Raw genomic sequence first — 21,239 nt, forward strand, 5'->3', positions numbered from 1 at the left:
CCTGTCAGTACAGATGCAAATGTAATAGATGTAAGAAGAGTGCTGATCTAGTTAAGTGAGAGTCTTCAAACAGTTTTTAAGGCTTTGGGCTTTGCAGATATGGCCTTGCATTTACATGAACTCTCTCTTTTCTCAGGGACTCTCTGTGGAAGTTTTTCCTGCCGGCTGACTATCAGGCCATGAAGGTGACCGAAGTTGCCCAGCCAGGAAAACCCCGGCAGATCCAGGCCTTCGAGCTCCGCATGAACATCATCGCTGACGCCACCATCGATCTGCTTTTTACCAAAAACAGGGTGACTCTAGCTCTCGCTCTCGTGTGCTTTCTCCTCTCTCTTTTCTTTGTTTCTCGCCAACCTCTGTGATCTTTCTCCTCTCTCTGCCGCTCCTCTCTCCTTTGTCTTTATGACTCACCATGTTTTAGCTGTTAATATTGGTTCATGTTTTATGCTTTTTCAAATTTTAATCTTTGAGCAGCGCAGGGATTTTCACAAAGCTAAGTATGTGAAGTGCATACTGAATATCAACATAAATGCATGTTGAAAAGAAACAGAAAAATGGCTTGAGTCAGGGAAGATCGTCTTTTTGTCACGTCTTTTCAACATATTTTTGTTCAGATTACATGACTTTCTTTCATCTTTAGATAGATAGATAGATAGATAGATAGATAGATAGATAGATAGATAGATAGATAGATAGATAGATAGATAGATAGATAGATAGATAGATACTTTATCCATCCCCAAGGGAAATTCACAAAGGGAAATTCACAAACTTTAAGGCAATAGCACAGCCTCTCTCATACTCTAACAGCATGTGTGACGTTTTTGTTTGCTCTTGTCTCTCCCCATGCCCTGTCTTCGTCCCTGTTACCAGGAAACCAATGCCATCCATGTGAATGTAGGTGCAGGCTCTTACCTGGAAGTCAACATCCCCATGACTGTAGGAGAGAATGGTAAGTGTGTGTTTCAAAGACCAGCAGACCAAAATGTCAACACTTCAGTCAGTTGCCACAGCAGATATAGATATAGACTGTGCATGGCAACTTCAATTGTTTTCCCATCAGATGGTAATAATCTGTTGTACTGTGACTTGTGGCTGAACTGCATCCGTGATGAGCAGCATTATTAAAAGCCAGGAGAACTCACGCATATTCATTTCCATCTATCAGATAATCAAATGTTTCTTCTTTAATAAATCTGAATTCAGTATTTAGGCCCATAAAGGATCTCTTGAGATCAAAGCTAACATCAGTCTTACGCCTTATCTAGTGATGCCCAATAAAAAGGCACTGAATAAATGAATTTATCTACATTTTGCTACCCGGGCTGAGCCAGAGTGAGCAGCAGCAGCAGCAGCAGCAGCAGCAGCAGCAGCACCAACACACTGCTGTGGTTTGTCGCCCCACAATCTCTCCCTTCACTTTTGCCCAGCAGCTAGTGTTTATTCATGGGCAAACTGTAACCTACACTGTACATTTATTGCCACTAGACAACTTCACGGCTTTCCCTCTGCTCCGATTGCCAGCACTGCTCTGAGCTCAGCCACCAGCACTCTGTCTCGCTCAGCCACCCGCTCGCTGCTCATCTGTGTTGATGGGGAAAAATAGATCAGGAATACTCATATTGTAGGAAAACCATGCAGTGCTTAGAAACCTTTTTTTCAATAAATTTTTACTTTTTGGAGTTTGCAACACTCTGCAGTTACTAGAAATTGGATCACATGAGTCCGAAACAATCCCACACAGTCACCGCTGGCATCTAATTCTACATAATACCAATAATATTTGTTTAGCCCAATCTTTATCTGTAACTCTGCAGAAATATGGGATAAATAGACAAGCAAAAAAAGAACAAGAAAAAAAAAAGTTGTCAAGCTTCAAACTATTCAGTATAGCCCTAGATCTACATTTAGATTTCATTTAAGGCTCTATCTGTGCTTTATTTAAATGTCTATTTTGCCATAGTAAACCCAGTGTGAATGTAACATTGCGGAAATCATTGCTACATGTTTATTTTTGCAACTGAGCTGTTTTTCCGTTCTGACACAAGCTTTGGTTCAGCTTGATGTTTAGTCATTGCCAAAGATGAATTTAGTCACTATTTTTGTCAAGGAGTTGGTAGGACTGCAGAGTGTGTTGAATCAAAATGAAAAATGTCTCTGCACTTGTGTAAGTTTCATGCAAAGATTTTTATTTATTGTTGAGTCCTCAGAGATCAGTTTACATATACGGCTGAGTTTGCTCATATACGTCATAGTCAGCACCACCTAAATAAAGTGTTAATCAGTTGTAAGATCAGAGAGGGGTGAGTCAAATCAAAAATCAAGACCAAGAGAAGAAGTCCTGATCAAGTCCAGGACCAAAACAGGGCCTCTTTAATAATGTCTTTGCATACAAACTTAACACTAACAATGGAGGAGCTCCATATATATTTCTTTCAGTTATATGGTTTTGACTCATTTATTATATTGATATTTTACATTTACATGTTATATACACGTAATATATTCTGTTAAATTATTTGTGTGCTGTGTAAATGAATGAAACATCCAGTGTTGGCAGAGCATGAGGAAATGCCAAAATTGGCATTAGGCTGAAAGACATCCAAGACATCATCAAGGGGACAAGAGCACTTTGACATGCTGCCACTGTGAAATGCAGACCAGAGGAAATGTCTTTCTTTAAAGTTCTCCTTTGTAGAAGCGTGCACTGTGACTTTTGCCACTGTGACTGAGCTTTACTGCAGGAGACTCTGTTGCATATGTTAAAGTGTAACACTCTCCATACCTTGTGGGTTAAGTGAGCTTAAGTTTAGTATCCATGTATCCATTATAGAATAATACAGAGGAAAGATCAAGTTAAACCATCAGAAACTGGATTTAAAGCCATATCCAGAATGAAACGACTGACCCAAGTGAACACTGATGTTATTTTGTGACATATGCCTCATAATTTATCTCACTTAGCTGACAATATTTCATCAGTCAACGCTCTCCTCTGTTTCCAGAAATGTGGTTAACAGCAGTAGCTTTTCGCAGTAGCTTTTCGCAGGTAAAGAACAGGAACTTAGCCCAAGCTTTGCGTTTTGAGAATTGATGGCCCCGCTTCTCTGGCTCTCTCCTCTGCCCTCAGGCTACTCTCCCACCATCAAAGGCCAGCTACTTCATGTGGACACCACGAGCAGCATGCAGTACAGGACTCTTCTGGAGGCGGAGATGCTGGCTGTAAGTAGCAGGCAATTATACAAGAAGATTTTCAGTCCACTTTTTGGACTGAAGTTTGAAAAATAATATCTCCGTTGGCTTAACGATGCAAGGGAGAGCTGGGCAAATCCAATGTCGCACGTGCATATACATAGCAAGTGCGCTGCCACTAGTGAAACTGTGTTCTGCTGTTACAGTTTCATGTCATAGCCAGCTACCCTCGGGTGTGGAACATGCCTCAGTCATGGCAGTGCGAGATTGAGGTGTACAAGGCCACCTACCACTTCATCTATGCCCAGAAAAACTTCTTCACTGGTGAGTCCTCCAGAAAACGGAGGAAACTGAACACATCTTGTGCACAGTAATTAGTAGATCATTACCGTTTAGCATTTAGCATTTTAATAGTGACACGTATGAAACTGTTCCTTCTTTCTTTCAGATTTGATCCAGGACTGGGCGAGTGACAGCGCCCCAGACATCTACTCCTTCGTGCCCTATTCGTGGAAGTTCAAGATCCTATTCCACCAGTTTGAGATGATCTGGGCGGCAAACCAGCACAACTGGATTGACTGTTCCACCAAGCAGCAGGAGAATGGTCAGAAAGACGCTCTTCTCTATGCAAATAACCATAGAAGCAGTATCTGTAGAAAAGTCTTGATGAACTTAAAGAGTCTGGTTGAAATAAATGTTTTCCGCTTTAACTGAAAAAATTAAATTGTAGATTACATTGTTAATTAAAGTAGATTTACAGTTTTGCAGTGTAACAAATAGACCTGCTGTTATATGTGTTTATCATTAGCATTAGCACTAATGCAAATTATCCGAATCCAGCCATGAAAGAAACTGATAATTTAATGCATCTAACACTGGAAGCTGATGTCCATGACGGCATACTTTGACTGTATTTAGCAATGATTTATTGCACAGTATATACTCTGCTTAATCCCACTGCAGGCTGTCTAATCAATTCCATTATCGATCTTCTATAGTGTACCTGGCAGCATGCGGCGAGACACTCAACATAGACTTCACTTTGCCTTTCAATGAGTTTGTTCCAACCACCTGCCATACCCGCTTCACCTTGAAGGTGAGTCACGCTTTAAGTGAATGTGATTTGCTCTGAAAATAGATGTCCGCTCTGTTTGTTTCTGTAATTTGTAAAGATTTTGTCTCCCAGGAAAATGATCCTCCAGCCGTATGACTGCACATGCTGTGTATTTTAATGTGGCTTGGATGCTGATTTTTTAGATTCAGATGTATCTTCTATGTGGTGCCAGCTATGAATATATGTGGGTGCTTACGCGTATATGTGATTTTTCCTCCTCAGGCAGAGGATACAGACATGCGACTATCTCTGCCAGAGTGCCACCCGAGTCGCTACCCCCTCCTCACCCTGGCCAAAGACTACCAGAACGTCAAGCTGCCCCCAGACATGTTCATGCCGGGGGAGAACCAAGGTGCTCCCCCTCCCAAACCCACCAAGTCCCGCTGGAGGAACATCACCCACGCAGAGTGAGTTAAACCTGGGAAATATGTCTTTCTACTTGTAGGCAAAAAGTGAGTGTGTTAGCAAAGAGCAGGATGATTCATTGTTGTAACTCTGACTCACCTCAATGCTTAGATAGAAAAGAAATATTGCCAAGGTAGTAGGAGGTAATTCCAAGTAAATGTGCCACTCACCTTCACTTTTTAGGCTTTGTTGGTTCAGCAGTTGCTGTGTCTGTTGGTTTTAAGTGGAGTGTAGCCTGTTTATCAGGTCTATTTTGACATTTTGGTTTGCGCTGTGTTCAGACAGGGTTTTATTTAGCGTCCTGAGTCGTGTGTAGGGCTTTGACGATAATGGCACAACCACAATGCCACAATCATGTGATGCCTGCTGCAGAGTTGAGCTAATTTTCTTGGAGCTGTGCACCAATGATGTCATACTAGTGTTTCACCAGTTAATCTCTTTATGTGTAGAACTGTTCTACATCCATCTTAGTCTGCGTCCCTTTTGGAGAATGTTGCAAAGCAGAGTCTCTTTGTAAGCGCCACCCTTAAGGTCAGTGAAAGTTCAAAGAGTTGCTGGAGAATCTTTGCAAGGTTGCACATGGATTGTGCACACCGTACGTAATCACTCTACATCCAGATCATTTATTATGTATGGATCAGAGCCAGACTACACTGATGGAGCATTTTTAGAGACCCACTGACCCCCTGGGAGGTTCCGATTGAATTCTGTGAGGAGCAGTGTACTCTGTTCTGCAGAGAAATCAGGCGCGACCCATTTGCCGTCTCTCACCTCGACCGAATGTCCTTCATCCATGGTTCATAAAGCAAATGATGAACTGGAAAATCCCCTAAAATGATGATAAAACAGCATTATATCTGTGTACTGAGCTTGTGTATTTTTTCTTCCTCACCTCAGAGCCGGCTGGGTGGATTGCTGGAGTGTTCCCAACTTCTTGCTCATCATTGACTACACCTGGCACCCCATTTATCCCCAGAAGGCTGATGAGCAACTCAAACAGTCATGTAAGCTCACTGCTGTAGTATCAGTTCTTTGCTGTTTGCTGTAAAGACAACCGTGAGACTGTGAGATACGTCACCTTACCTTTGTCTTACCCATGGTGTCTAACTTGCCTGTAATTTGTGTCTGAAGTGTCTGAGATGGAGGAATCCATGCTGTCAGCTCTGCGTCCCCCAGAGCACACTTCAGTACCCCACAATGCCCCACCACGCTACACCTCCACATCTGCTTCAGCTGCCCACAGCCGGATGCCCACTGACCCCTCAGAGCTCCCCCCCGACAGACTTCACGTGGAGATGGAAATGTCCCCAGATTCTCAAATCATCCTCTATGGGCCTTTGCTCCGAGCACTGATCTCCATCAAGGTACGGAAACCAGTGTAATCAGTAGCTCAGTTCTCTCTCCCTGCTTCCTGCCTTCCTCTTTATCTGTCACTGTCAAATAAAGGCAAACAAAAAGAAGTCTAAACCGCTCATTCATCTAATCATCCTTTCAACTGTTGCCAGGAAAACTATTTCGGTGAGGATGACATGTACACAGACTTTGAGGAGGCTGTTTCCAGCCCTGTGTTGTCCACCTCCACCTCCTCAGGCATTGGTTGGTCTCCTCTGGGAATGGAAGACAGCGAGCAGAAGGAGGCCTCAGACATCCATCCCCTCGACCTGCGCCCCTGGGATATCACCGTGTACATCAACCTCTACAAAGTCCACGGTCGACTGCCAGTGGTAAGACGGATGACTGCCGATTCCATTTCATAATTTGGTTTAAGAAAAAAACAGGGAGAGATCAATGTAGAAGTGCATTCTGAAACTGTTGTGTCAACCCAGTTTGGAATGAAAATGATGTATATGCATATTAATGTATACATGCAGGATGTGCTGTAGATGCATGGAAACAAATATACTTTCATGTATATGAACAGCTGAAAAATAGCAATAAACTTGCAATAAAAAGATTAAATAAAAGAACATATGAGTTCACTGTGAACATTCAAGTAGAGGGTGTAGGTATACCCTTATGTCAACTTTATTGCCCTCTTCTGTTTCCTGGCTTGCAAGGAATCATTCTTTTCTTCAAACCTGCCAGTCATGCTTTTTGACTTGATGTGTGTTTATGTTTATGAAAACAGCTTGATGCACGAGTCTGCATGTTTTCTTACTTTTGTCTCGGTGCCTCCAGCACTGCAGCAGTGAGGGTCCCGAAGGTCCATCCGGCTTCTTGGAGCGTCTGTGTTTTGAGATGAAAAAGGGTTACAAGGAGACGATGCTTCAGCTGCTCCTGTCTCCCATTCACATCTTCATCAGTGACAACTACCAGGTCAGAAACACAACTCCACATGTAGAAAAAAGTGACGTGTAAGCAAGGCAGTGTAACCCAGGACAGGAGTGAAAATGTAACCATGTATCAAACAATCAATCACACACGAACAACTACTCTTAAATCTGATAACTAAAGGCATGACTCAGTCTTTATACCCTGAATAAAGCTTGGCAGTCATGATATGAATGCTTTTCCCCAGCCACATGTTTGCATAAGCACCTCTGTGTTGTATAACCACACAGAATTTCTAAACCGTAGCTGTGAGTTGGATCCTATTTACTGCTCAGAGTGGATATCATTCCCTAATCCCTGACAAAGAATGTGTAGCCCTCATCTTGCTCCTCCAGTGAGATAACAAGCTCTTTTGTGATGGCACGTGCAGGCATGTTATAAAATGAATTTCACTTCAGCACAAGCTGAAATTTCCTTCGTGTTGCTCAGTTTCTGTAGCTTTACCCGGTCATGTAAGATTAGAAATATGTGTGTGTGTGTGTTCTGTTGCGCGCAGCGTCCCACGGCAGACGGGGTGTTGAGGGACGGCCACCTGAGTCTGTCTGGCCTGCAGATGAGGGCCCATGCCATGTTCTCCGCTCAGGGCCTCCCTCTGGGCAGTGACACACTGGAGTACGCCTGGCTTATCGACATGCAGGCTGGGGGGCTCGCCGGCAGGGTCACTGTTCCACAGGTGTGTGTGTGTGTGTGTGTGTGTGTGTGTGTGTGAGTGTGTGTGTGAGAGATATTGGGAATGTGGACAGGATACATGTGTGGGTCTTGTTGCAGTTAGTTGCAGCAAATGTATTTTTTCTGTTTGTGATTATTAGTTGGCCAGTATGATAGAGTGGGGCGAGGCTTTCCTTTTCCACGGAGTTTCCCGAGAGTTCCAGCTAGAACAACCCAAGCCCTCTGTCATCTGCCAGCATGGCGCTGACCGTCGCATCTGTGATGCCAAGGTACAGACAGGCAGCATGCCATTCTTACATTTTCTCTGCTGAAGCTGTCTCGCGTTGGTTTGAACTAGCTGGCAGCTGCTTGTGTCTGAATCTCATGCTTCAAGCTATTTAATTAGCTCATTATGGCTTTTTTTGTGAGATTTGAATGTTGGCCTCTAGCTGTCCAGTGTGCAAATGGCACCAGATAATAAAAAGAAGCTACTGTGAACCTTTCTCTAATGATGCCTGACTCACAAAGCACACTTTTACACAGCTGGGGAAACTGAACAACACACAACTATTGATCAAGTCACAGCAGCCATACATAAATAACACCGCATCCTATGAAGTAACGTTGAGAGACGTCAGTTTCACAAAATGTTTTGTTTATATGCAAATCCCAACAAGGATATTTTTAAAAACTCTGCCTGAGAGCCCTCATTAGTGTCTGACGGCAGAGCAGCTGTGGCTGCAGGGTCTGTAGCAGTATGTAAAGCACAGCCGCATTAAATTGGAGATGGTTTCCTTGCAACCACTGAAATGTTCCTGGTACTAAATGGTGGTTGTCTTTCAGATGAGCTGCCTGCCAGGTCACTGCCGCACATCAGAGGAGCTGAAGTACACCATGACCCGACTGGCCATGGATGGAGTTGACCTCTTCATTGTGGAGCATGGCTGTGCTGCCAACATCAAGGTAATTAGCAGCAATCATTTATGTATTGAATTTCAGGGAAGATATTTATTTCTAACAATTTGTGTGTCCAGAATGTGTAAAGATCTTCTATTCGTCCTGTCTTTCTCCCTCCCCAGACGGCTATCATTCGCGTAGCCAACTGCAACCTGCACAACCAGGCAGTGGGAGAGGGCATTAGTGCCGTGGTGCAGGACGTAAACATCCGGCAGTACATTGAGCAGCAGCACAGCGAGGCAGCCAGGCTGCAGCCGGCTGGGCAGGGTCAAGGTCCAGGTCAGCCGCTGGGTCTCGGGCAGCCCCCTTTGCTGCGACGCTCTGTCTGGCTGGAGGCGGGTTCAGTCAACCTGAACCTCATCACAGCAGACATTGCCCTGGCTGCTGACCACCCAGCCAAATGTGAAGTCCAGAGGCATTTTCTGGAACTCCACGATGCTCAGACCAAAAGGTAGAAAACGCAGACTGTCATGTGTTGTTTACTTTTCCGAGCACTTCTCGTGTTGTGCGAGTGTGGGAGGAAAAGAGTTTTCTGTTTGTCCCTCAGCTACCCCAGGGCAGTTTTCAGCATCGTGGCGCGTCTTGCTTATATCATTGGCCGTTATTCGCTCACAGGTAGCAGCAACATTTAGTTTAACCAAGGGACACTGGTAATTTTCAAAACATCGTTTAGAAGAATGTCAATGCTGAAACTTCTTCTCAAAGTGGAAATGACTCACTAGCTATATCACACCTCTGTATGATGAGTCACACAGTTATGAGATGTTCAGATTGTACTATAAAGTAGACCTATTCAAACGAACCGAGATGATACATTTTCTGTCATATGCAGTGATCCTGCTCATGATATGTGATAATCAGCTGGTAGGTTGGCCAACTGCTGTGCTAATAGATTCAACACAGTGATTCAAGATCTCATTAAAGGTTCAGCAGGGAACCGTTTTCAGTACAGATGTTCTTGTCTAGCTTGTAACTGGAGAGGATCTTTCTTAGTAGTTTTGCTAAATGCTAAAATATGTGGGCTATGAGAAATGGTAAAGGTAAATTGCTAATCCTTTTTGACATACACTCAATTACAAACAGCACAAAGGCAGTATATTAATTGTTTGACCTCATCAACTTCATTGCAAGTACAAAAGCAAATCCTATCTTTCTTCATCATCCTCTTTGATTATCTCTCTCTTTACCCTCTTCTCCTCAGACTCTGGTTCCTCTGGCCGGAAGAGGCCGGTATCCGCAACAAGCGCAGCAGGAACCGCTGTGGCTGCCTCGGAGGCTGCAGGTTCTTTGGAGGGACCAACATGGGCCTGGACTTCTTCAAGCTTGAAGAGCTGACACCCTCCTCCTCGTCTGCGTTCTCTTCTTCCAGCACAGAGTCAGACATGTCTTATGGCCAGTCTTTGCTACAGCCAGGGGAGTGGATTATTACCAAGGAAACACCCAAAGTGGATGGTATGGATTTCCATAGATTAATGTAAATTTCCTGATTTCCCCTTACTACCTTCAGGGTGTTTTATATGGAGCCACAGCAAAATTAAGAGCATTTGAAATCCATAGTGTTTAATTTATTACTAAAACAGCAGCTATTCTTCCCATACAGGAAGCCCTGGGAATAAGAATGCTGGTCTTTGTTTATCTAGGGGTTCATTACATGAGACTTCATTGTATTTTATGGTAATAATTTGAGCTGTTATCAATATCTTGTCTGAATAATCAGTGATCTTACAACTCAGTGTTACCAGCTCCCTGTGAAATGCAGAATGTATACATGGAGAGCAAAATACTTAATGACACAGAAAACACCATAAACAAACCATGTGTATGTTTTCTTAGGGAGAGTTGTTGGCCTGAAGACAGACACTCACTCGCCATGTCTGCCCCCTGAGCTGCCTGAGAGGCGTGTTCAGCAGCACCTCAGTCTCCAGGTGCCCCAACGCTCCCACAGCTCCGCTTCATCCTCTGAAGAAAATAGTTCCTCTAGCGCCGCGTTGCCCCTGCTGGCTGGAGAGAGGGACACTCCCTCGCCAAGCACAGAGGAACGCATGTTCCCCATGAATGGCAAAAGCCCTGCTGAGTGAGTCCGCTTGGATTGTTGCTTAAATGTTTACATGAAAAAATACTGACACATAAACATAGGCGGTCAGAACACGTAGGAACCACTAGAAGGCAGCACAAGTAAGATTTTCAGCACGACTGTAGTTACTTAGTTTCTCCTCTTTCTGTGCAGCACTCTCGGGGAGGTCCCAGAGGTCTCGCCAGTGTCACCCAACAGCTCCCAGGACCGCTCCTCAGTGCGGTCCCCCCTCTGCTCCCCCCTCAAGCGCCAGTCTTCTGTGCACTCAGGTCGACTGGGCAGCACCAAGAGCTTGTCGGCTGCTGTGTTCACTGACAAACCCCCACCAGTCCTGTCCGGAGGCGTCCAGTTCAGCAGCGAGGTGTCCCGCAGCGATGAGAACGTCTTGGATTCGCCGCGTCAGCGCAGGAGCTACGGCTCATTTCCCTTCACGCCTTCAGCGGACTCCAATACCTTCCATCAGTACCGCTCTGCAGACTCCAGCATGTCTGTGGCCGACAGCGAGGCGTACTTCTCGGCTGCGGAGGACTTTGAACCAATCAGTAGCGCCGACGAGGGTCCAGGGACGTACCCGGGCCGCAAGAAGAAGAGGAGGCAGCAGATGCAGCAGCCTCAACAGCCCCCGTATCACATGGAGAACTACAGGTCAGCTTAGATAATGATGTACTTTAGACTTCTGCTAGTGGAGCTCAACTTCAGTGGAACTCATAAAAGTTCTCAAAGTTAAAGAGTTTGAAGGTTTGAGAGGAGACTGGCTGGATGGTCAGATCAAGTACAAGGTTAAGAACGGGATTAAGGTGATGATCGAGTCCAGACAGCTCACAGCTCCCAGTAACATCAAAGAGCCTCTCATTTCTCATCTGTAAGAGCAGATGAATTAATGACCCGTCTAGCAAGTTCTGACCTTGCCGCAGCGCTTGAAGTGTTATCCTTTTAAATAATGTTTAAGGGGCCATTCTGAAGGATTTTTGATTCATTATTTACATTTTAAGATTGGGATGAATGCAGGAGTTCGATTTTTCAGCCAGTGTCTCCAGTTTGTCAGTTTCATTTTAGGGCTTCAACATTTGACAAAAACACATACGCTTCATATTCAAACTGGTTGAGCAATGGAATATATGGAATATATGTTTTGTCATTTTAAGTTTCATGGTAGGAGTAGGAGTTAGCAAATGATCTAGAAATCTTTTGCTGTTTTAAACAAAAGCTGATGTATTGGAGGTCTTTAACACTTAGCTTGCACTTGGAAACCACAGCAGATTGTCACATAGCTCGTGATGGCTCTCACTGACATCTTTGCAGCGATTATAAATTGCCTTTATGGCACAATACGCAGGAATACATTAACATTATGACATTTTTATGTTCGGTTTCCAACAAGCTCTACATTCCATTGTGTTAAGCAACTTGCCCTGAAGCTAAACATGTCACAGCTTTCATTTGTTACTGTGATTCGGTCACACAAGGATGGATGTGATCTCGATGGGCTGTAGCAAATGAGATGTTTGGTCCGTGAGCAGCCACTTACTGTTGCTGTGTTTTGCAAATTGGATTTCAGCCTTGTTCTGCAACCAGCTTATCATTTTTCTATTACCCAAAATGTTCCCACATTGATTTCAGCACACTTTTTGATTGATACAGCCTCCACACAGACACAAATAATCAATCCAGCCTCATGAAAGGTTTCAACTGGCGCCAGCCCGTGGAAATATACGGCTGAATTCAAGAAGATAAAACTAAATGTTAATAAATCCACATTTGACATTGTTGACATCACTGCAGCTGTATTGCCATCAGAGCAGTGGCTGTTAGCTGGCATCATGCACTGACTGTGAGACTTATGCAATTAACATTTTTCATGCACTCTCACACCATATATCCATTTTCTCGCGTGTAGTTGTAACCAGTAAAGGCTTGAAAAGAGGACATCGACAGCACAAAGACAGTGGCTCAAGAATTTTTTGCCTTATAAACCACACCTTGACATATTCATGTGGTGTATTTTCCCCTCCTCCCAGCCGGAGCTCCATCTACCACAGTGTTGAGGGTCCCCTCACCTATGTTCTCAATGGTGAGCTGATCACTGAGCCACGCCCCCTGCCCCTGCCCCCAACGCTGCCCCCACTGCCGCCCCAGCCCCTGCCCAGCCACACGTCCCAGGCCTCCTTTGTCTCAGCCCTCGCCATGGAGGAGGAGAGCTCAGTGGAGGCGGAGAAGACGGCTGAACCCGGTCCGGTGACCCGCCAGCCCCACGTCATGGCGTGCTACCAGAGCTACCTAGCCCACTACCAGGTAAAGTTAGTCTGCCGGGTCCTTTACACTCACTTGCAGACTGTTGTGTTTATTTTTTATCCGATTAAAACACCCTTTATGTCACCTCTGCCAGGTTTCAAATTGGTCTGTCAAGCAGCCCACCAATAAAAGGACCTCCAAGTCTTCTCTACACCGCCCACTAGATTTGGACACACCCACTAGCGAGGAGAGCTCCGCCTCCTTCGACCAGCTGTCTGTCCCCAGCTTTAAGGTCTTTGGAACTAACAGTCTTTGTCTGCATGTAGTGAGCTTATTGGCTCCTTCAGCATGTAACACTATAGTTAAACTTCAGTATTTTGTCCAGGTATCGGCTGTTAATACACCCAGTACATCAGTTTGGAGGTGTAACATTCACTTTTACATAACAGGTGATAAAGCAGGGCCTCTCAGCCAGCTCTCTACTGGACAGAGGAGTTCAGCTGATGGGAGAGAACAACAGGTATTTAAGCCACATTATTTTCACCCCTCTTATCCAAATTAACTCAAGAACCATGTTTTTCCGTTCCTATGTCGCTCAATATACACTCAAAATGATGTATTGTCCTTTCAAGCAGGAACAAATGCTGTGTTTTGTATTATTCACATACAACGCATGATCACAGATTGTCCCTCTGTTCCTCCACAGTACACCATATACACCACTAGATAAGAGGGCCATGGAGAACACAGATGAGGACACGACGACAGATGACTGGACTCTGGAGCAGCCCTTAGCTCAGACCAGGACCACCGCAATCGTGGAGGTGAAGGGAGCCATCAATGTGGTGCTCACGCCCCTTGTGGCTGAATCTCTGGACAGGTAGTAACTCTCCTTCATTCTTTCTTTATTCTTCTTCTTATTAGAATTATTATTTTTAATCTGTTGTCTCTTTTTTAGTCTACTTATCATGCTGCTTTATGACCACACCTCCCTTCAAACTAAGTTTTCAGTCTCAGTTTGAAAAACCTGACAAGAAAAATTAAAGAACTTTGCTGACCCTAAGTCTTTCTCACTCTACACATTATTAGTTCAGGGTTATTTTTAGCCCGAAGCTAAGTTTTGACCTTAAGCCAATTTAATCCCTATGCACGCTGCATCTTGGATGTAAAATTCCGCTGACAGCGCCTCAGAGTCTGGTCTCGCTCTTGTTTGTCTACCACTGTGAATCTTTTAGTTTGCCAAAGGCTAACATTGCTGGGTTTACAACAGGCTTACAAGCACTTAGCTCTTGGCTAGTGCTGCATGGAGATGGATACACTGTAGCTAGAAGATCGAATAGACACAGACATGGTAAATTTGATTATACTTGGAAAAGGCGACTTTTACATCTGAATCAATTGTGATAATGCCCTTACAGTTTGGGTGTGTGAAGTCTTTGTGTTTAACAGTGTCATCAAAATAAAACAAAATATTTATTGCCTTGTCGTTTTTTTGTCTGTCTGGTTCAGGTACATTGAATCCATGGTCCACTTTGCCAGTATCCGTCATCCTGCAGCCATCCTGGATGACCTACATGGGAAAGTCCTCAATGAAGCCTACCAGATCAGCAAGTCCACAGTCACTGAGTCTGTAAGTACAGCTATGCACAGTGTAAAGCAATATGGCTTGACATGTCGAAGGTCCAGTGTGTAGGATTAAGTGGCATCTAGCAGTGAGGCTGCAGATTGCAACCCACTCAGTTCCCCTCACAAGCCATCTTTATTTTCTCTGTATCGATTCCACTTAATAGAAAAGCTGTAATTCTTGTTATAGTTTTCGTTCTTGTGTCCATATGTTTTGAGCTTCCCAATTTAATTAGTGACTTTGTTGCCCAATGAGTGATGTCCCACTGTTTTGGGTTGGGGTCCACACAGAGCCAAACAGGCAAGCAGGAGCACAAGCTGTCCAAGACAGAGGGCACGACCCCTGGCTCCCTCAACATGTCCCATGGCCAGACAGACCTGTCTGTCAAACCAGATAATGTGAAAATCAAGGGCCTCCAAGCCAACGTCTCCATCCCCAAGGTAAGAGCCATGACCCTGAATAATGAGAGGCCAGCAGTGGTCCTTAAACTGTGCTCTGACCAAGCGAGGTTCAAGAGCAAGTACAGAATCCTGAGTGTTGCTGTAGATCACTTTGCATTGAAACAACAGATACACAACACGCTCAGCTTGTGTAGAATAATGATAGAATAGAAAAATGGGTTGACTTATTAAGCCACACATGAATGAAATATGGCGTGTAATATCAAAACCATTCAGATTCTTATTTTGTTATTCCACTGAATGGAAATTAGTCTGTTTAGACTCAAAGTTCGACTGGATGCATAATACATGCTTGCTACTGTTGCAACATTGATTTCTCTGTTGCCCTCTGTATGTCTTCATATAGATAAATACAAAAAAATCTTTCATTTGCGAAAAAATGGCCTCACACACACAGCATGACTAATCTGTTTATTGCTATATTCATCCCTGTGGTGCAATAATTTGTCTTTTTAAAGAGCTTCTTGTGGGCATCGCTATTATTTATGTCCATTGTATCTGTTATTGTTTTAAACAACAATATTTTACACCACAGTGTGGTTCAGCTCATTTTGATTTGTTTTGTTCTCCTTCCCTGCAGGTGAACCTTTGCCTCCTGCAGGCTTCTGTAGAGGAAGGGTCACCGTCTTGCTCCAATAAGTGCGTCACACATGTGTCTCTCGTGGCGCTGTGCTTTGACAGGATTGCCACCCAGTTCAGAATGAACAGGTAACGCCTTGACTACTCCTCGTGTGTGTATTTGTTTGTGTGTATACAATGACTCACCTTTTTTGAGTGCAGGTGCTCAAGGCAAATATGCCTGTTTACATGCTTTGAAATACCTGCTGAGACATTCACTTGACATTAGAATCAATTCAGTAGGATGGTAAACTTTGGGAATAATTCAGTCAGATTTTACACACAATCAACAAATTGGATTTGTCCGACATATTTTCTCTCTGCTCCTTTTAGGGGGATTGTAGAGGAGACACCCAACACCACAGAACATGGTCGACCATCAGTCATGTTGGAGAAGTATGCCTCAGCCACCAAGATGCAGCCTCAGTCGTCTGGCTCGCTGCGCTCCAACGCCGGCATCGAGAAAGGCAAAGAGATTGCGGCCAGGCTCAACATCCACCGTATCCACAGCCAGCTGCGAGGCCTCGACTCCACAGGTCGGTGCAGAAGAATGACAGCCGTGTTTGATCCCCGGTGCCACTTTTTGAAGTGGTGCACTGACCTTTTACATGACCTTCATCCCCTTTATTAATATGCTGTGCGAGTTGTCCCTAGACAGTGTGCCCTTACTTGACCTACAGTACCAAGCAGAAGTATTTAGACCCTTTGACTTCTCTTTTTTTTTTTTTTACGTTTGGCGTCATAAAGGTATTTTAGAATGCTCCTTTTTAAGATTTTTTACACCTCTCTGTCTTAATTTCAAAAAAAAAAAAAAAATGCAGACATCGGCACCGGCGCCATCACAGCAATCCCTTTTGAGAAGTCCAAAGTGCTTTTTGGCCTGGAGGAACTGGAGGAGTTTTCCCTGGTGGATGAAACCGATGCTCAGGTTGCAACAGGAGATCTTGGCCGTTCCACAGCGTCTCTTGAGAAATGGGGCTGGATTATGTTTGAATGTGGCATCGAGAACCTCACAGTCAAAGGTAAAAGTCAAAGGGCTCACTGCTTACACTGAGACCGAAGGATATAAGAACGTCAAGGATTGGTTGAGTTGTATGAAGCAGGGTGGAGGGAATTTGTGTACAGATTTTGGAATGTGTTCCACTTTGGTTTGCAGGGGGCCGTCAGTCAGGGGCCATCCTTTATAACGCATTTGGAGTGATGGGACGCTCAGACATTGGGGGGAAGACGGGTATGTCGAAGTCAAATGGCTCGACAGGCTCGCAAACAGGCAGTGGTTACAGCACTGATGTCTCTGATGACAACCTGCCACATGACCCTATCAGCCCCGCCTCCGATGTCAATGAACACTCGGACTCAGACGACCAGGTGACGTACTGAGAAATGCTCTCATTGTGAATGTGGCTAAAAAAATGCAGCCTTCTTTTGGATTTTGCAGGATTGAGCTCCATCCCTTCTTTTATCTGATTTCTGTGACCAGCACATTAAAGCCTTTTTAGCTCTGCTGACAGTGACCTTCAGAGTAACTTAGAGTAAGTTTACAAGCTCCTAAATGGCACAGAAAGTGCAGATGAATGCGATTTTGTGAACAGAGAATCAAAGCTTGACTGTGCTGATCTGAAAGAAAATGTGTATGTTAAAACGCTGGATTATTCATCTGTTACTTTCCTTTTTTTCTTTTCTGTGTTTTCACCCTGCAGAATTGGAAATGTCACTGCCCATGGCCAGTCTGTGATTCAGATCTGAGTTATTGTGTTGCTCACACAAAATTAGGTCATTAAGACTGGTTCAGGCATGCATCAAAAAGTGACATTAATTCAAGCCTGATCAGAGTGAGAAGAAAGAGATTACAGTCATTAACTAGGAAAGATCCGCTCTGGTCATGAAAATAAATCGTGATTGAAAATCCAACCTGTAATTGAGCTGAAAGTGAAATTGTGGTTCCGGAGCTGTAATAATAGATCTCATTCCAACCAATCATTAATCCCTATTCTCATGTGCTCCTGTAGGATGAAGGGGTGGAGTCCGATGACCTGAAGAAAGACCTCCCCCTCATGCCCCCGCCACCTGACTCCAGCAGCATGAAGCTGACCATCAGGGAGATCTGGTTTAGTTTTGCTGCTCCCACTAATGTGCGTTCACCTTCTCAGGCCATCTCCAGGTACGACTGCACTCATGTATACATTCTTTCACATAATCACAGCAAGTCCATGATTTCTGCTTAAACGTCACAAATAGGTAAATACATAGTTGTAAAGGCAAAGTCTGGGGTATTTGCCATAAAGCTGCATGAGATTTCAGTCATTTTAAACGCTTTTCTCACAGTTTGACCAAGTACTGCTCAGAAGGTAATAGTCGTGTCGTGTCTAATAAGCCAGGCTGAAACACACAAAAGCATATTTCACTGTCTTCTGGCTGAAGTACTGGGAGCTCACTAGTCGCTCCCTTTTTAGTGCCAGTGGTGTGAAGGCAATATAGCGTGATAACTACAATACCTGTCGGAGAGGGTTTTTTAGGAGAGTCATCTCTCGTGTGCCCCGGGCAAAGGTTGTCAGCTGCTGTCAACTTTGCTGCTGATGTAGACCTGACAGACCTGTCTCACAGGTCATCAGGTGATCATACTGGGTTTTATTGTAACTCAACTCACTCAGCGCACCATGTACCTGGCATCTGCAGTTAAGAACATGTCACAGTGTGACCTGAAACAGCAATAACATGTAATTCTACAGTGTAAATATGTATGAAACACATGTATAAATATGTTTTAGGATGTATTGCTCAATACTAATACCTCTGACTGTGTTTGCAGGCAGTTGAATCTGCTCAGCACAGCCACGCCTGCCATCGGAGCCTGGTTGGTTCCCATCGACCAGCTCAAGTCTTCTCTGCGCAAACTGGACATGGAGGGCACACTACGAGTGTGTGCCGTCATGGGCTGCATCATGACCGAAGCTCTTGAGGTCAGGAGTATAGACCCAAACAGATGATCACAGATAAAGAACGTCCACTGATTTTACTTGATTTTAAGTGCACTACTTTGAAACTTGCCTTTTGGCTCTTTCTGTCAACAGAAAAAGAGCATCCACATCCCCATCCGGAGCAAGTACAACCGTGTGACCAAACGAGCGCGCTACCTGTATGAGAATCCCTCCTGTATGCTTTGTAACATCCTTCACCGCTACCTGCAGCAGGCTGACTACTCTGTCATAGAGGAGGCTACCATGGTCAGTGCGAGGCCTCTGAACATCTTCTTTTCCATGACATCACTTTTGGGAAGCTCGTCCAACTCCTTACTCAAATGGCTGCTAAAATTGATGTTATATCGTCTCACTTGGACAACAGTTCCCAATTATTTTAAGTGGTCTTAAGTGCTCTTGGCTCCCCCTCACTATTTTATTTGATCCTCGACCATTGGCACCAATCCAGTTCTTTCCTCTTCTCCTTTTTGTCCCAGAATGACGGGGTTCCAGCGCTTGTGACTCTGAAGAAAGGTCTGGTTGCTTTGGCCAGACAATGGATGAAATTCATTGTGGTAACTCAGGGCTTCAAGGCTATTGGTCTGATGAGGCCCAATCAGCTTACCAAACCCAAGGAGCCTCAGCAGAACCTGGGTGAGACCATCTTGGGACTGGACAACGGCGCTGCGCTGCAGAGCGACACCAGCGCCGATGGAGCTGAATTTGAATTTGACGCAGGTGGGAACTGACAGCTTTCAGTGTGTTGATATTTATTGTGACCCACCCATCTGTTCGCACAGATGGACTGTGAAACTCCTAACCTTTACTTCGCAGTGTTTGCACAGAAATAGACCGTCACTTGTGGGCAGAAAAGAGACGTAGTGTGTTTATATTTATATTATGAATTTTCAGATTTTACTTTCACAGCAGTCACATGGTTCTTCTAGGAGTTTTATTTTATGTAATTATTGTGAAGCCGCAGTGAGTGAACACACCATGTTGCTGGAGGGAGCATGCAGTCGTCCCCCGCCAAAGGAAGCCAACTCTGGTCCTGTCAGCGGAGTGGAGATCATGAGGAAACTGTCCAAGTCCCACACACACAATGAGTCTGCACTCAGGATAAAGGTACAACATTGAGACTCCAGCTGCAACTACCATTATTTCTGTTACTATTATTGAGCACTCTACTGATGTTTCTTCTTAGTTGTTCGCCTAAACGTCAGCAGTTCAGCCTGCTCGTCCGTCAGCCTGTACATGCCAAACCTTCCAATGCAACTACAATTCTTAAGTTTTTTTTTATAAAGAGCATACTTTTTAGCAATCAGGACGTGTCAGCAAGGGTTATTTCACTTTCCCTCCAGGGGGAGGATTACACGGCGAGCTATCAGAGAAAGAGAGATCAAATCTTCTAGTTTAGGGAATACTCTTTTACCTTTTAGCCCATGAACAGTGCAAAATAAACACCTCATACACTAAACCAAAAGCGGTATAGTTAAAATGATCAGTTGATCAATTGATTTGTCGAATAACAGGAAATTCATTGTCAATAATTTGGATTGTAAGATCTTCATTTGTGGAGCAAATGTGAGTATTTGCTAGTTTCTTAGAGAATGAGGATGTCACCTTTGGCTGTTGAAAACACATTTTTTACTACTTCCTGGCACTTTATAGACCAAAGAGTTAATTAATTGAATTGAGAAAAGAACATCGCTAATGAAAATAATCATTAGTTGCCACCCTGGAAAGCACTGCTCATGTGAACGGTGTGGAGTAGTTTCATGGAAAGTGACATTTGACAGCAGGCCGGGCTGCCCTGACTGTGGTGTGAAGGTGAATCCGCTGTTGGAAAGCCAGGAGGGATCAGAGCTGATGCTGAGCGGAGAGACGACAGTTTCCTCTCTCCAACAAATTAAACTGTAACATGTGCTTGTTTATACCAACTCAGGGTATGTCAAGGTTATTCAGCTCTTCTGTAAAAAACAAAAACACCTCAACTTTGGACCATTTCCATAATGGATGGTAGCAATCACTCTCTATCCCTCTCATCTGTCCAATATAAAAAGCCACAGGCGGTGTTATGGCGTGGACTTGACCTCCTCTCAGCAATCTGTACATTTGTCATACCCAGGGCTCCCATCCATACCAGTCGCTGAGCTACACCAGCGGTGACACAGCAGCTGACTCACCTGCCCACGTGAGCCGTGTGGGCCTGCCAGCCAAGGACAGCCCCAGGAAGGAGAGCCTCCTGAGCAATCTGACAGGCAGCTTTCGGAGTCTGCACAATCTGCTGGAGGGCATGCCCCAGAGGAACGAGCCGTCTGCCGCCACCGCAGCCAAGAGCAGCTCCCTCACTCGCACAGGTACTCAGGGCCACACCGCTGCTGTGCTGCCCTGCTGCTAGCTACAGTATGTGGGAGACTGCAGAATACACTGTTTACTTGATTTTCATCACAACAGTGTAAAAGTCATTTTCACTGCAAGGCTGACCTCTACCGTTCAGTCGTGTGAAAAATGAAAATAAGCGAAAATAGATTCACAGCTCCCTTGAGCACCAGTGATGGGATATGCGAAGTGAGTGTGCCGTGAGTTTCATTCAGCACCCCTGATGATGTCACCTTGCTTCATG

The 21,239-nt window shown here is 44.5% G+C and overlaps 1 protein-coding gene across 4 annotated transcripts in view; it reads left to right on the plus strand.

The window, feature by feature from the left end:
• kiaa1109 (KIAA1109 ortholog) overlaps positions 1-21,239 on the plus strand; it is a 67,257-nt gene that overhangs the window by 10,334 nt on the left and 35,684 nt on the right. For all 4 annotated transcript variants that reach the window (XM_070980051.1, XM_070980052.1, XM_070980049.1 and 1 more), the window contains exons 11-44: positions 137-293; positions 874-952; positions 3,131-3,222; positions 3,399-3,516; positions 3,641-3,796; positions 4,191-4,288; positions 4,529-4,713; positions 5,609-5,715; positions 5,843-6,075; positions 6,217-6,435; positions 6,890-7,027; positions 7,539-7,715; positions 7,852-7,980; positions 8,534-8,653; positions 8,770-9,098; positions 9,849-10,099; positions 10,481-10,721; positions 10,875-11,366; positions 12,740-13,013; positions 13,108-13,245; positions 13,403-13,473; positions 13,660-13,833; positions 14,463-14,583; positions 14,868-15,017; positions 15,619-15,746; positions 15,990-16,192; positions 16,478-16,678; positions 16,813-17,024; positions 17,666-17,817; positions 18,466-18,616; positions 18,728-18,880; positions 19,111-19,351; positions 19,590-19,738; positions 20,742-20,973. In XM_070980051.1, the coding sequence (XP_070836152.1) occupies positions 137-293; positions 874-952; positions 3,131-3,222; positions 3,399-3,516; positions 3,641-3,796; positions 4,191-4,288; positions 4,529-4,713; positions 5,609-5,715; positions 5,843-6,075; positions 6,217-6,435; positions 6,890-7,027; positions 7,539-7,715; positions 7,852-7,980; positions 8,534-8,653; positions 8,770-9,098; positions 9,849-10,099; positions 10,481-10,721; positions 10,875-11,366; positions 12,740-13,013; positions 13,108-13,245; positions 13,403-13,473; positions 13,660-13,833; positions 14,463-14,583; positions 14,868-15,017; positions 15,619-15,746; positions 15,990-16,192; positions 16,478-16,678; positions 16,813-17,024; positions 17,666-17,817; positions 18,466-18,616; positions 18,728-18,880; positions 19,111-19,351; positions 19,590-19,738; positions 20,742-20,973 (6,071 nt within the window). The remainder of the gene's footprint in view (positions 1-136; positions 294-873; positions 953-3,130; positions 3,223-3,398; positions 3,517-3,640; positions 3,797-4,190; positions 4,289-4,528; positions 4,714-5,608; positions 5,716-5,842; positions 6,076-6,216; positions 6,436-6,889; positions 7,028-7,538; positions 7,716-7,851; positions 7,981-8,533; positions 8,654-8,769; positions 9,099-9,848; positions 10,100-10,480; positions 10,722-10,874; positions 11,367-12,739; positions 13,014-13,107; positions 13,246-13,402; positions 13,474-13,659; positions 13,834-14,462; positions 14,584-14,867; positions 15,018-15,618; positions 15,747-15,989; positions 16,193-16,477; positions 16,679-16,812; positions 17,025-17,665; positions 17,818-18,465; positions 18,617-18,727; positions 18,881-19,110; positions 19,352-19,589; positions 19,739-20,741; positions 20,974-21,239) is intronic.

The sequence above is a fragment of the Chaetodon trifascialis genome, chromosome 14, assembly GCF_039877785.1.
Source record: "Chaetodon trifascialis isolate fChaTrf1 chromosome 14, fChaTrf1.hap1, whole genome shotgun sequence".
NCBI lineage: Eukaryota > Metazoa > Chordata > Actinopteri > Chaetodontiformes > Chaetodontidae > Chaetodon > Chaetodon trifascialis.